The 15040-nt window shown below is 42.4% G+C and overlaps 1 protein-coding gene across 3 annotated transcripts in view; it reads left to right on the top strand.

The window, feature by feature from the left end:
- LRRC7 (leucine rich repeat containing 7) overlaps nt 1-12629 on the top strand; it is a 572907-nt gene extending 560278 nt beyond the window's left edge. For 2 of the 3 annotated variants that reach the window (XM_056814946.1, XM_056814945.1), the window contains one exon: nt 10832-12629. In XM_056814946.1, coding sequence (XP_056670924.1) covers nt 10832-10939 — 108 coding nt within the window. In that variant the 3' untranslated portion in view covers nt 10940-12629. The remainder of the gene's footprint in view (nt 1-10831) is intronic. The other variant, XM_056814947.1, reaches the window with a different exon arrangement.
- Nucleotides 12630-15040: the final 2411 nt, after the last annotated feature.

Here is a 15040-nt window from a genome sequence, read left to right as displayed (position 1 = left end):
ACCTGTAACAGGAGGACATGGATGCTATTTACCTGACTTCATCTCACTGGAGGTAGTGAGGTTCCAATACACAGCAGTGTTTTGTCCCCATGAAGTGTTAGGGAACTAGGAGGAATTACTATTTGGACTGCACCTGGGCTATCTTCCAGCGAAGACTTCTTCTGTCAATACAGAGAGGCACATTCAAGTCCTAGAGGTGGCCTAGGAAACCAAGAGTGTAAGTGACTTGTCTAGGGTCACACAGCCTAGATGGATCAGAGGCAGAGCTTTCAGACTCCCAAACCAATCTTCATCATATCAATAACTCAACCAGTCAATACTGAATACACACATACTCTTTGCTAGGTGCCAGGCTAAATAATGATGAGACACCAGGAAAAAAAGGCAAAGCAGCCCCTGACCCAGAGGAGACAGAATCTGAATGCCCCAGGACATACAAGTCAAACAGGGTCTTCCAAAAGTCTTAGCACAGTTAAGTCAACAAGGCCGCCATCTTGGTCTATCAATTTTCACACTTTGTAAAACCTCTGCTGGGCTCAGGATGTACTTTTCATTTCAGCCTTCAGAATAATACAGCTTTGGGGCATATACTATAGTTTTGAAATGCTTCCATAAGAAAAATTGTAATGGAGACTAATGTGAGATTTTAAATGGTTGAGGTCTTAAACTGTAGTGATTAAAATAGTGGAAGATATAATTTGTGATATATATAAGAGAGGGTGAGTAAATTTGACTGCAGAAATATGTTTCACTACAGTGTCTTGGTTTTTAAATCAAATATAAGGTGGTCGCCAGGGAAATATTCCCAATTATTCAAATACCCAAGTCAATTGGGTTTTATAGAGATTTTAATTAATACAATTGTGGAATTAAAGAAAAGAGAGAAAGAGAGAAAAAGGAAATAAGTATGAAGGGCCTTAAGCCAACATGGCCTAGACCTGAGTCTTAAGAGAGAGAGATCAGTCAGTCAGTCTTTTAACACTCACCACAAGGTCTGTCTAAGCAAGGATTCTAGTGACACCAGGCCAGCTCACCAGAGAGAGTTCCAGCCAGAGTCCTCCTTAAAGAGCCTTCCAGCCAGAGACTGTTCCAAAGGGCCTCTCTCCAGAGCCTCCAGAGGGACAGAGTCCCCTCATAGGAGCTCCAGCAAGATCTCCTTAGAGATTGTCCTCCAAGAGCTTACCTTCTCCAGAGCCTCTCTCAAGAGATTCTTCCCAAGCGATCCTCATCAGAGATCCTCCAAAAGGATTCTTTCCTCAAGAGATTCTGCTCTTTTTTATATAGGGGTTTTTCTCCTATGTCACCTCCCCTAAGTCTTTACATCTACCAATCACTGTAGACGTTTTCCAAAGGACTGCCCATCTGAATTCATGCTAAGTCGACAAATCTCCTCAGTAAGTCTAAACCAGAAAAAGTGCTGCTGTGTCAACTAATCTCCTCAGTAAATCTGAACCAGAGAAAACACAGCTGAGTCGACTAATCTCATTAAGAGAAAACCTACCCGACCTTTTTAGGTACCTAGCATCCCATTGTATCAATTCTGAAAACCGGCATGGCTCAAAGAACTCCTTGCCTTATTATAAGCATGGGTCCAAATACTTTCATTGTTTAGCAAGGAGTTTTCTCCCCTAAAGCAGTCTTAAGTATGGGTGGAGTAGAGGTCCTCCCATAGCAAGGAGTTTTCTCATCAAAATGGGGAATGTTCCCAGTCCAATGGGGAAATTTTTAACATTCACAAGTCTGAGAAATTTCAAGGTTTATTTATACTAAACAAGTGATCAAGGTGACCAAATCTCAGAAGATATGATCTAGAATCATACCACGTTCCATGCATTAAAAAGATACTGGCTTTTTAAATTAAATTTAAAATGCATTATTCAAAATTCTCCAAACTAAATCAGCATAAAAGAAATTTAAATCATGAATTTAAATAATGCTTTAATTTATGCCATTTATACAAATGTCTCTGCCCTCAAGAAACTTATGCTCTAACATACACACAGTTGTACACATATAAGCCAATGTACACATATCAGTTGCTGATGGGTCAATGAGGAAAGATGGCCTGGGAAAGAGCAGTCACTAAATAAGGAATAGTGAGCAAAAATCAAAGAGGAGAGGAACAAGCAATGAGTGTGGGGGGAAAGGGAGTGATCTAATTTGACTGTAATCTAAGGAATGTAAAAGAAAATAGTGGGAAGTAAGGCTGGAAAGGTGAGTTCATGGAAGACCTTCAATGTCAGTTCAAGGAAGCTGTAGGCAATGGGGAACCACTGAGAGGAATATGGGACGATGATATAACAACATATTTCTGTTCTTATATGGCACTATGCACTAAGAAAAAAATCTTCTGCTAATAATTATAGGTTAATTGGCAGAAGGAAAGATTAGAGGTAGGGAGACCCCAGGTCAGTTGAAATAGCACCAAAAATTCTGATGTAACTAATATGGATTTCAGAGAAATGGCAGGGAGGAGTCTATCAGAAATAGAGGATTACTGAAGGAGCAATCAAGGCTTTATTTGCATCAGGCAAGGCAAGTCAACAAATGCTTTTTAAGTGTCTACTCTATTCAAACACTGCTAAGTCCTGGGAACCAAAGAAGACCTGGATTCTATTCTTGACTTTCCTTATTCAACAAGTCATGGGATTTTAGGGTTGGAAAGGGGACCTGTAGTTCAACCCATACCTGAAGGGAATTCTCCCTCTCACATATAGGACACATGGCCATTGAGACTCTGCTGGAAGACCTCCAAGAATGAGGAGCTCATCACATATTCAGGAAGTTCATCCCATTTGGGTGGCTCTAATTCTTAGGAATCTTATCTGACATAAGAGTTACATCTGTCTTTTTTGGGTTCTAGCCCTTCTTCTGGTTCTAACACTGGATGGGGCCAGCCGAAACTAGTCCAATTCCTCCTTTCCATGACAACCTTTTGAGTATTTGAGACTTTTTGAGTCTTCTCTTCTTTATCGTAACATTCCCAGTGCCTTCAACCTATCCCCATATGTCATGTGCCCAAGGTTCTCTTCACTCTCCTGGTCGCCCATGTCTGGAAGCTCTGTGGCGTATCAGTTTTCTTCCTGGGATGCCTAGGACACTATGTTCTGGCCAGAGTAGAGTACATACACTCCTGGAAGCTAGAACTCTCAATGCAGGCCAAGATTGCATTCACTTTGGGAGTTTCCACATGATTCTGCCATCTATGAGAAACATCAAGGAGGCCAGCTCATGTCATTGACTCCTGGAATAAATGAAGTAGAAGAAAGTGTACAGAGACTAGAAAGTTAGGAAGGAGCAGATTATGGAAGACTTTGAAAAGCCCAACAGAAGATTTAAATTTCAAGCTGGAGGTGATAGGAGATGACTGGAGTTGATTGAGTACATGATTACGGCATGATTGAGCCTACCTTGTAGAAAGAAGAATACTCTGGCAGCTCATTGGATGATGGGTGTGCTGGAGTGGGGAGAAGCTGGACACAGAGACACCAACTAGCAGGCTATTGCAGTAGTCCAGGCAGGAGGCAATAATTATTAGTCAGTCAGTGAAACATCTATTCATCATCCCCCTATGTGCCAAGAACTGTGTTATATGCTGAGGATCCAAGAGAGGCAGAAGACATATTAACTATTGATTCATTAACTAGCATCACATATTTCTTCTGTCTCCATGAGAAGGTTGGTGCCTCTACTTCCTTTCCTCTCTCTTCTTAACTCTCTGAAGTCTAGGTCCCAATAAGAGTAAAGGGGCTAGTAATTCAGAACATTAGATCTGTCTGCCATGACCTGGTCTTGCCAAAATCCTAATGGTTCTTTAGGATCGCCATTTCCTTTTCTGGATATGTGTAAACTGTAACTTTATCCATCTGTTCTAGAATGTTCTAAGGATTCAGCAGGACATTCTTTAGTTTGTTGTTTGTAAGATCTGTTCTCTTCCCAATCTCATTTCCATTTTCCACAAATGAGTATTACGGACAGTGGCTTGCCAGTGTCATCTGCCAGCTCTTTCAGTAACCAAAGATGCAGGGGTTAGTTGTAGGAACCACTGGAGTCCACCTTTTATTTGTCCTGAAATCAAGAAGGATGAGGCATAAGAGCAGTGGATTCGCAAGAAGCAGGTTGGTGTTGAACGTTCAAGGAACCCTTTGAGCCGAGGATGGAAAGCCAGCTTCCAAGTGGTCGAGCCACGGATGAGTGTCAAAGAAGTGGAGATATCCAGCGTGGTTGGTGAAAAGAGAGCCAGTGAGTGGATGGAAGGGTCTTAGAGGCAAGAGGAGCATTGGGTATGCTTTAAGGCAGAGAAGAAGAAAAGGAGACCCTTGGAGAAACCTCTTTCTCCCATTGGCAGGAGGAAGACCCTAGATCCAGGGCACAGCAGAATAGCCACGGCAAGACTCTCTCAGGAGATTCATGGCCAGAAAGCAGCTATCAGTGGAGCAAAGAAAAGATTATAAAGTGGATAAAGTCTTCCAAAAACTTCAAAGAGCAGGATTGTCACTTGGGCTGTGGTGGGGCCTCAGAGGGAATGAACTCTAATCACTGGCACTTCTATCCCACTTCTCGGTCTCTGAAGGGCTTTCTATTATCGCCTGCACTTCAGGAGCAGGATAGACAACAAAGGGCTAACGGGCAACGTGGCATCGCTGGAGATTCTCTTCCCCAGGGGGAAATGAGCACCTCATCAACAGCGAGGAACTGGAATTAGGAACCAAATTTACATCGTGTGATTAAATAGAGTTTAAATACATTCTCAGGCTAAAACCATCCTCTCGCTTTAGGTCTAAATTTAGCTTGTATTTCTGCAAGAGCTTCCCACGTGAATGCCAATAATAAGATCAAGCAGAACGTGTTCCCGAGCTTCTTACCCAGCGCGGCCCCTGGCACAGGTACTCAGGGATCCTCTGGGAACCTCGTTGAGGTGTGATGCTTTCTGTACTTTTTCTCTTGGAGATATAGACGAAGCATGAGCTAAGAAAGAGTCACAGACCTATTTAAAACCTTGGACGTAAGAGGTGAAGGACAAGCATCTAATACATCACCGACTATGTGCCAAGCATTTGGCAGGCACCATTTCATTGGTTCCCCTACTTATGATCTTCCTCAGTGGACAGATGAGGAAATGGAGGCAAACAGGGCTCAGCGAGCTGCTCAGGCTCATACAGCTAGTCAGTGTCTGAGGCAGGATTTCAACTCGGGGTTCCTGGCTCTAGCATCATCCCTGAGTCGCTGTACACTGTATGCCTGTCCACTGCCCCACCATAAAGCGGCACATTGAAGGTGACAAAAGGAATTCATCCGTTTTCTGCTGCAGAGAGCAGGGATCTCTAACACGTTGTTTTTCTGCTTTGGAAAAGAAAACAAACCTAAATTCATACGTTAAAACCACCCCAAAAAGCCAGGAGAGGGAACTGTAATAAGAATGACAAGCCCCAGCGTCTGTGCAGCATCTACTTGGAGACCTCACCGTCATTTCCCCCAGTTTCTTGGAATGACCCAAACTGAACCCCTGCAGACTTGAATCCGAATCCCAGTGCTGAAAGCTGAGCCACAGCACTGCCGGGGTGGCCCTTGGGAGCATCTTCAGTGTAGACTCACTCCTGCAAAAGGAGCTCAACGAGGCAACGTTAGACTCCATGATGGCGCAGCAGATCCCATCAGCAGAGGCTCCCAACGATGTCTCTGTTTCGTTCTCGCCAATGCAATTAAGCACACGGAGTAGAAGCCAGCCTGTTCCATTGCTGCTTCTTCCCAGTCAAGACCCAAAAGAGCCTCCGCCCAATCCAGGGCTTCTCGCTTCTGTGCCAGGTGGAGGATGCCAGGCCGGGGGCAGACTCTGGGACTCTGGTGCCAGGCAGCCCTCGTTTTCTGTGTGCTCTGGAGAAGTAATTCGTAAATAAGAAATCATTGTGGAACAAGAAATTCCAGCCATGGGCAAAGATCTTTGACAGAGGAAAAAGGAGAGAAAAGGATGCGCCCCTGGGAGTTTGGGGGTTACTTTGAAGCTGTTTGCTGCTTACCAGGGATCTCAACCGCCTGTCATGGGTCGATGGGAATTGGCGGGCTCGTGCATTCTGCCATCTCCAAGTTCTTTTGAGTCTGGCAGGCTCTCCTTGATACTCTACTCTCCTTAGGTTCTTGAGACACTGCCCTCTCCTCCTCCCCCTCCTGCAGGTCTGGCCATTCTCCCTCAGTTTCCTTGGCTGGATCTTCACAGAGGCCATGCCCACTAAGAGCAAGTGTTCCCCATTGCTTTGTCCTGGGTGCTCTTCTTCTCCCTTTCCATGCTACTTGATTTGGTGATTTCATCACTTCCCAGAGATTCAATGATCAGCTCCATGTTGATGATGACTAAATCTGGTAATCCAGCCCTAACCTTTCTTTGGCTTCCAGTCTCCCATGCCAGCTGTCTCATGGGCGTTTCAAACTCAATAGATTTCGCTTATCCAAAACGGAATCCATTATCGTTCTTTTTTCTCTTGTTTTATTCCCAATTTGCCTACAGAAACATTTATCCTTTTTCAGATATTCTGTCTCCCAAATTCTTTCCTTCCCTAAGGCTGTAAACAATATGGTGTCATCCATGTGCTATCATGCCACAGTATTTCCATATTCATCATGTTGTGAAAGAAGACGCAAATTACACATTCAGGGGGAAAAGCTCATGAAGGAAATAAAGTGAGGCGGTTCCTGCTTCAATCTGCATTCAGACTCCCCCGGTTCTTTCTAGGAAGCGATAGCCTTTCTCATCCTGAGTCTTTGGGGCTCTCCCAGATCACTGTAATGCATCATTAAACATTTGTGAAGATTGGATTTAGCTATCTCCTGATTGTAACAATGAAGGTCCTTAGCTCTTCCTTTATAGTGAAGCTAGAATTGTAAGCTACAATCCATTTTTAGATTTAACTACAAAAAGGTGTTAAGTAACTACAAAAGGTGAATTAACCACAAAAAGGTGTAACTGTGCACAATTTCCTCCTGGTTCTGGTCACTTCACATTGCATCAGTTCATATAAGTCTTTCCAGGATTTTTGTGATCATCCCGTTCATCATCTCTTATGGAACAATAGTCATCCATTACATCCATATACCACAGCTTGTTCAGCCATTCCCCAAGGGATGGACATCCTCTCAGGTTCCACTTCTGTGCCACCCCACAAAGAGCTGCTAGAAATATTTTTGTACAAGTAGGTCTTTTCCCCTCTCTTTCATCTCTTGGGATACAGACCTAGTAGTGGTATTGCTGGATTAAAGGGTAGACACAGTTTGATGGCATTTTGGACAGGGTTCCAAATTGCTCTCCAGAATGGTTGGCTCAGTTCACAACTCCACGAACAGTGTATTAGTGTCCCAATTTTCCCACATCCTCTCCAATATTTATCATTTTACTTTTTTGTCATAATCAACAATCTCATAGGTATAAAGTGGTAACTCTGAGTTATTTTAATTGACTTTTCTCTAATTAATAATGATTTGATCATTTTTCACATGACTAAAGATAGTTTTATTTATTTTTATTTTTAAACCCTTACCTTCTGTCCTAGAATCAATACTGTGTATTGGTTCCAAGGCAGAAGAATGGTAAGGGCTAAGCAACTGAGGTTAAGTGACTTGCCCAGGGTCACACAGCTAGGAAGTGTCTGAGGTCAGATTTGAACCCAGGACCTCCTGTCTCTGGGCCTGGCTCTCCATCCACTGTACCACCCAACTGCCCCCCTAAAGATAATTTTAATTTCTTCATCTGAGAACTGCCTCATATTCTTTGACTTGTATTCTTATAAATTGAGAAATGAGAACTATGTAAGAGACACTGGCTATTAATTTTTTCCTCAGTCTGATGTTTTCCTTCTAATTCTTGGTTGCCCTGGTTTTATTTTTTAAAACACCTATGTAATTTAAAAACAACTATGTAATTTAAAGTGATGAAGTTACCTATTTTACATCTCATAATTTCTTTGTGTCTGGTTTGATCATAATTTTTTTCCTTTTTCCATACATCTGACAGGTAGATTATTCTGTGCTTCCCCCAACTTGCATATGGTGTATAGTATGAGATGGTGGTCTATGAACTGCTGATCTTTCCTCAAAAACTCCCTCTTCTTTCTCACTTCCCTTTCTTACTTCTTGTCAAGGGCACCACCAGCCTTCTGGTTGCCCAACTCTCCCTCTAGGTCTCATCTTTGACACCTTCCTGTCTCACACCCTCCATGTCCAATCAATTGCAAAGCTCCATTGAGTCTACTGTTGCCACATCTCTGCTCTACTCCAATACTGCTACCACAGATCTGGGCCCCCAACAACCCCTGCCTCTATTATTGCAATAGCTTGCCCATAGGTCTCCCAGGCTCAAGTCTTTCCACTACTCTAGGCGATGCCCAATTCAACAGTCTAATGGATCTTCTTCAAGTGTAGATTTGGCCACATCCCTCCCCCCCCCCCATTCAGTAAATTCAAATGGTTCCCTCTTAGCTCTGGGATGAAACATAAAAATCACTTTTTGGCAGTAGAGCCCCATAATCAGGCTCCTTCCTCTTCTTCTCTATTATCCTTCCCCCCAAGTCTTCACTTTCTACTGTTTGATCCAGTGACACCAGCCTCCTGGACATTCTTCACCTAAAACACCCAACTCTATGGACTTTCACCCACTGCCCTCCATGCCTAGAAGTTTTTCTCTTCTCATATCCACTTCTTGGCTTCCTTGGCTTCCATCACATCCCAACTAAGCTCCCGCCTTCTTTAGGAAGCTTTTCCTGATCCCCCTTAATACCAAGGCTTTCCCCAGTTTATCTCCTATGTGCCTTGGTGGTAAATAGCTGTTTACATGTCATCTCCCTTGTTAGGCTGTGATGAGTCTTTTGAAAGAGAAGCCTGGGATTTGTTTTTTGGCCTTTCTCTGATTCCCTGGCTGGCATCTAGCAGACACAGTAAATTCTAGTTGATTGGAATATCGAAATAAAAGATTGATTTATGTCAGCTATTAGACAATAAACTCTACGAAGGTAGAAATATGGCTTATCTACACTTTGCCTAGTACTCTGTTCCTTGGAGTGAAGGCCCTTAGAAGAACATTTTTAAATTGAATTTTATCTCATCAACTTAATTAGTAAGAAGTGAAATTCATTGAATATTAGGCCTTTTAAATATGATGCAGAATTATTTACCAAATTTTCCTTTCAGAAACTCACATTTAATCCATTTAGTTTCTTTCAGTAGAGCAAATGGACCGGTATCAAAGCAATATTCTCTCAAAACTGTCACTGAAAAGATTTTGTCACCAGTTTCATGTTTTATGGAAGCAAAGAAAAGAGAGAGACCCTTTCCATGACGTCCCCATGAGAGTGAAAATAGAGTTCTCAGCAAACCACACACCTCTGGTCAGGTCACAGTAAACCAGTTGGCTCAACTCTCCAAACCACATCTCCATCTTTGAGAGAAAAATGGCTGCACCCCAATTGCTTCTTAGCATGACTAAGGGCAAGATGTTTGAGCACAAGAATCCAATGGCCAAGGCCCACTCTATTATTGGCTTTCTACAGTTTCCCTGGGTATTCTCATGCCATCGTTGCTTGTTTCTTACATTAAATAAATGTCCTTGGGAAAGCACAGTTGGAAGTTTATTTCATTCTAAACCATCCTTTTCTTATTTCTAAGGTTTCTTCTTCCATATTTGTTTCTCAGTATTATCCTACTGGTTGAGGGGCTTGATGTTCCCCTTGACCACCAGGTTTTAATTTGCCAGATATATAGAACTCATTAAGTTTCCAGCCTTATCCAATACCACTGGTGATGTGTTGTTGTTTTGATAGGAGAATGCCAAAGGCAGTCTAATATTCGAAAAGAGTAGTTATGAGAAATATTCATCATATTTAATGAACCTCAAAAGAAGGTAAAAGTGCAATAACAAAAGTTCGGTCTATCCAAAACCAACTCAGCCAGCCCCAAAGTGACAAATGCAAGCAATTACCTTGTTCTTTAAGGTTGTGCAAGGCCAATCACTAACTTAACTGATTTCTTTAATCAAAATAAATCTCTTTTTAAGCTTAATTGATCAAGGTTTTGTCTACAAACAAAATGGCAAGTTTTGACTTTTGGACAGTGAAGTCCTGAGGGTCAAATAATATTGTTTTTTTCTCTATAATTTCCATGTCAGTGAGATCCAGTATGGTCAGTCTTTATGGGACCTACCTCACTATAGACTGATGACAAAAGCCATCCCCTATGAAATAGCCGATAAGAATAGCTCCTGTTCCTTCACATTGTGGCCAAAAAGAAGAAAAATGATATTTAGTGTCATCTGGTCACAGCCCAGTAGCCATGACTGTCAACAAACCTGGATGAAGCCAAAGTCCGTAGTCTATAAATCCCAAAGTCAGAACCTGAATCCATTTTACAGCTGCCTTATGTAGGAAAACTAGACAGGCATCAAGATAGGCAGCCCAGATGAAAGATTGGCCACCATGATGAATCATGTCTCGTCAATATGGCCCAAAGTGGGGTCTTCAAAGCTCCTCACCATTCCTCCAGCCAGCAGACAGGCCACTGCTTTTTGTTTGAATCTGCCATATGTATGTGGGCACAGAGAAATCATCTCAGCTGTGCTATTGGTTTTTAAACCAGATGGGATGTACTTGGGAGTATCATGAAGCAATCACTTACATTGCTGAGTATTTGTACATCTTCATCTCTGAGTGAATATCTCATGGTTGGCTTAAAAAAATAAGGTTCTTAATGATAGAAAATCTTGTTGCTTCTTAGACCTACAAGAGAAATAATGATGATCAGCAACTTACATAATATTTGGGATTGATCATGCTGTTTCCTTTGTGTTTTACAGGCAAATGGACACAGTTTTGTGCATATGGAACATGAGAAGGCGGTATTACTCCTGAAGAGTTTCCAGAACACAGTAGACCTAGTTATTCAGCGTGAGCTTACTGTCTAAATATTTTTTATAAATAGTGAAGATTCGTCAAATCAGACCTAATGTTCAAAGATAAATTTATACATAGGAAAACATTTTTGCCAATTGCTGGACCAATGGCAAACATTAGTGCCAAATGTATAATACTGTATGTCAGTACTGATCATCCTTAAAAATGTTAACTATATAAATATGATGTTCACGTGGTTATGTATTAGTTTTCATTGTCAGCCTCTGGCTGTGCATTGGTGCGGGTTTTTTTTTTTGTTTTGTTTTGTTTTGTTCTATTTTCTTTTCTTTTCTTTTTTATCTAATTAGTTTCTTCTCAAAGTGGATTTCCTATAATTTCAGAGCACGGAAGCACACACAAGCTCTTTAAGAATTCCGCTCTCCATCAGAAACACTGCCTCAAAATTGTATATGCCTTTCTATAGAAAATACAGATATAAAAATTGTAATTCCCATAAAATATTTCTAGCACAAGTTATATGTTGGCATATATTCAAAAAGAATATAGATAAAATGATATTTTCATAAACTAAACACCTCGGATTGAGAAAGAAAATATATCTTAAAATAAGACTTTACTATGTTGAATCTTTTTCAATAAAATACATGATAATGCCTTATGAAAGTAACTGTACATATGGTATACAGTGTTTATATTTGGTTCCATATTCATTGCTAAATTCTCACCGTACAGAGTGAAATATTTCATAAATTAGCCTTTCACCTCTGGGACCTGAATATAAATAGTCAGTACAAAATTAATTAACTTGCTCAATGCCTTCAGCTGATTACGATACGTGCAAAGTTGGGAAATGGACAAAAGACCCTTGTTGGGAACCATGTTTCTCCCCCATTATAAGCAGTGAGTGATGGGTGGCAGGAAAGTTGTTTTATTTTTTTTTTCAGGTTTCTCTTGATTATAACCAGTAGCCCCTGTGATTCATTTTGCTGTTGATGTGGAATTTCCTCGCGTGTTGCATCAGCTGACTTGCTGCTTTTCAGTCATTTCCATGAGCTTTGGGGATTGATAAGCTTGATCACTGAGAAGGACTGTTAGCAGAGATCCATTGGTGGGAGCTCTATTGGAACTCTAGTATTAAATATAAACTTCCGATGTGTTATCCCAGAGCTGTGGTCTGCTGTAAAATCAATCTCAGTGCTTGCCTTTGTGAGCAGGACTAGAGACAATCCCAAATTCAACCCAAGTGCTGCTAGTCCACGTATTTAAGCTTTTTTCATTTTTTTCCTCTGGAAGTAATGGTAAGGAACATTGAACATTGGCGTTCCCTTACCATTGGAAAGAGAGATGGGCAGGCCAATTGGGGAGTTTGGGGATTTTTAAAATTATAGACATTTTGTAGTACAAGTGATGGGAAAACTATCCATTTTATAATCCTTTTTAATATTTCTTTGTGTTTTTACTCATCCACTTATTGAAGATGTTTGAAATTACAAGACAAGTTCACAGAGCTTGCAATGTTCATTCCCTTCCTGTGTCAGCATGGCTCCCTAGGAGCAGCCCAAGACCCCCATTTCCTTTTCAAGCTGCTGTATCCTGCAGAGTGTGTACATTCTCACAGGAGCAGTGCATCTTGATGTCACCACAGCTCTGAGGACGCTCTTTGTAAATGAACTGTTTTCCTAAGTCCAATGAGAATATGTATTTTTGTAGGGTCTATTAAAATAAGTGACTCTCCCAAGAGCTGAAATGGTGTTTCTTGGCAAGAGAAGCTGTCATCTGGGCTACATGGAAGGAGCCACTTGTAGACTGGTCCTCCCGCAGTGGTAAAGAGGCATACGCCCTTTGTGGTCTATGCCCTGAGGTGTGTGCCATTGCTCAGTGTCATGGAGTGTATAGGGTTAGCAGGGACCACGAAATTAAGATGGCAGCCTGCTGGAGTCGTTTCCCATGAGGAACCAACTCTATCTGCATCACAGCCAAGTGGCAGGTTCTGATGCGCTATGCCCTCCAGAGCTTCATTTTCTTTGCTAAATACTCACACCTTGACCCCTACAACCAAAGAAAATGAGCTGTCATGATTTTGTGGAATCTCTATAACCATGCTATTGGGGATCCATGTTGAACTCATAGAATCTCTTCTACCAAAAACCAAACTCACAAATATAGCCTATCTAACAGAGATTGAGAAAGGTGGAACAGAGGACAGGGTTAGAAAGGGACCTTCTGGCCTTCTCTCTCCCGTGGCCCAATGGAGCTTCTCATAAATATCACTGGCAGATACCACCACCGGTCTCAGGACTGCAGGAAGGCTTTTGAAGACCTCAAAGGGCTTCCTGTTTGGTACTTGCCAGCACTGTGGAATTCTGGTTGACATCTCTACTGTTGCTAGTATACCAACATTCAAGGCTTTGGCCAGTGCCTTGAGTCAGCCTTCTGTGTTTAAGGTAGGAAGAAGAAAAATGGAAACATTCCCCCAATGGAAAATCATTTACCAAGCTTGTACGTACTTCATTGCATGGGTTCTCAGTGAGCATTGCACAGAGAAGGGCAGCCAATGAGGAGAAAGGAGTCACAAAGGTGTTTCAGTTTGGTTTGGCAAAGGCGATTCCGAAGTTGAGAGGAATTGGGTTGACCACATAGGTGGACGCCACCAATGAGGTGATGCACCGATGATTCAGTACTTACTTTTTCAGTGAGTAACAGATTGCAATACCTGGTAAACAGCCTTGAAAACTAGCTCTGGAACATACAAGATCCCAAACTAGACAAATCAGGGAGGGCCATAGGAATACTGAGGAAGCCGGTGGATTCTCCCTCTCTGCAGTTGGTTTCATTAGAATCCAGGCTCCTGGAGAAGCTCTGACAATATCTAGTAAGTTCAGGAGCGATAGAGGCTAGAGTCAGGTATGGGAAAGATAAGGAAGGACAAGAGAAACATGGGTATAGGGGGGTCGGGTTCAGGTTGACTTAACAGGCCTTTAAAAGTCTAACAAGTGTTTGGAACGGTGTACAAGGCTTATAAAGGACATTTTAATTTTTAAAAATCATAGGCCAGGGGGCAGCTGGGTAGCTCAGTGGATTGAGAGCCAGGCCTAGAGATGGGAGGTCCTGGGTTTAAATCTGACCTCAGACACTTCCCAGCTGTGTGACCCTGGGCAAGTCACTTGACCCCCATTGCCTAGCCCTTACCACTCTTCTGCCTTGGAGCCAATACACAGTATTGGCTCCAAGACAGAAGGTAAGGTATTTAAAAAAAAATCATAGTCCAGACCATCTGTTTATGTGCTGATCACATCTCACTTGGCCATCTTAGTCAGCTGGTCTAAAGCAATTTTGAGGCATATAGAGATGCACACTTACGTCCATCTGTCCATACAGCTACTGCTCTCACACCACTGGCCCTCTTAGGCACCCCTCTCACCTGTACTTCATTGGACTTTTTAAAAATGCATTATTGCCCTCAAAATTCATCTCAGGGGAGATGTTGAAGATGGAGGCCTCATAACATCAATGAATGTGGTGATTCCTGTGCCCCGGCCCGAAGCTCTACTCCTCCAGAAAGAAAGATAACTTTAGCAGGAGGCAGGCAAGATGCTCCAAGTTCAGTCCAAGCACTGACCTGTTTGCAGTGACATTTGGCTTCATCCCTGCTGCTGCCATCAGTAAGAGAGAACAGAGAAAGTGCTTGCTGGGAAACATGGAAGAGAGCACCATCCCCCCTTGGGCAGCACTTTGGGCCATGACTCCTTCATGTGCTTTTGCTGTGATATTGGGTGTTATGGTGTCCTGCCCTTGTGGCTTAATCCCCTTCCAGACTGTAAGCTCCCTAAGGGCAAGGACTGTGTTTTATTTCCATTTTTTGTCAAGAAGCATTTATTAAGTATTTGCTATGGTCCAGAAGCTGGGGATCCAAGGAAGAGTAAACATGGTGGCCTTGCCCTCAAGGAGCTCCCAGTCTAAGTGCACGAATTTAGGGTTAGAGTTAGCTTTTGCTCTAGATGGAGGCGCTAGAAAGTCACTGGAGGGAAGGGTTTCATGGGAAGGGAGACGAGTTGGGAAAGGCCCCTTGCAGAAGAATCCAAGGACGCCAGAAGGCAAAGTGAAGGAGGGAGAACATTCCAGAAATGGAGGGCAGCCAGGGAAAACCAAGA

Source organism: Monodelphis domestica, chromosome 2 (genome assembly GCF_027887165.1).
Source record: "Monodelphis domestica isolate mMonDom1 chromosome 2, mMonDom1.pri, whole genome shotgun sequence".
NCBI classification, from domain to species: Eukaryota; Metazoa; Chordata; class Mammalia; order Didelphimorphia; family Didelphidae; genus Monodelphis; species Monodelphis domestica.
The sequence above is the reverse complement of the archived record's forward strand: the minus strand, read 5'-3'. Positions and strand labels throughout refer to the sequence as shown.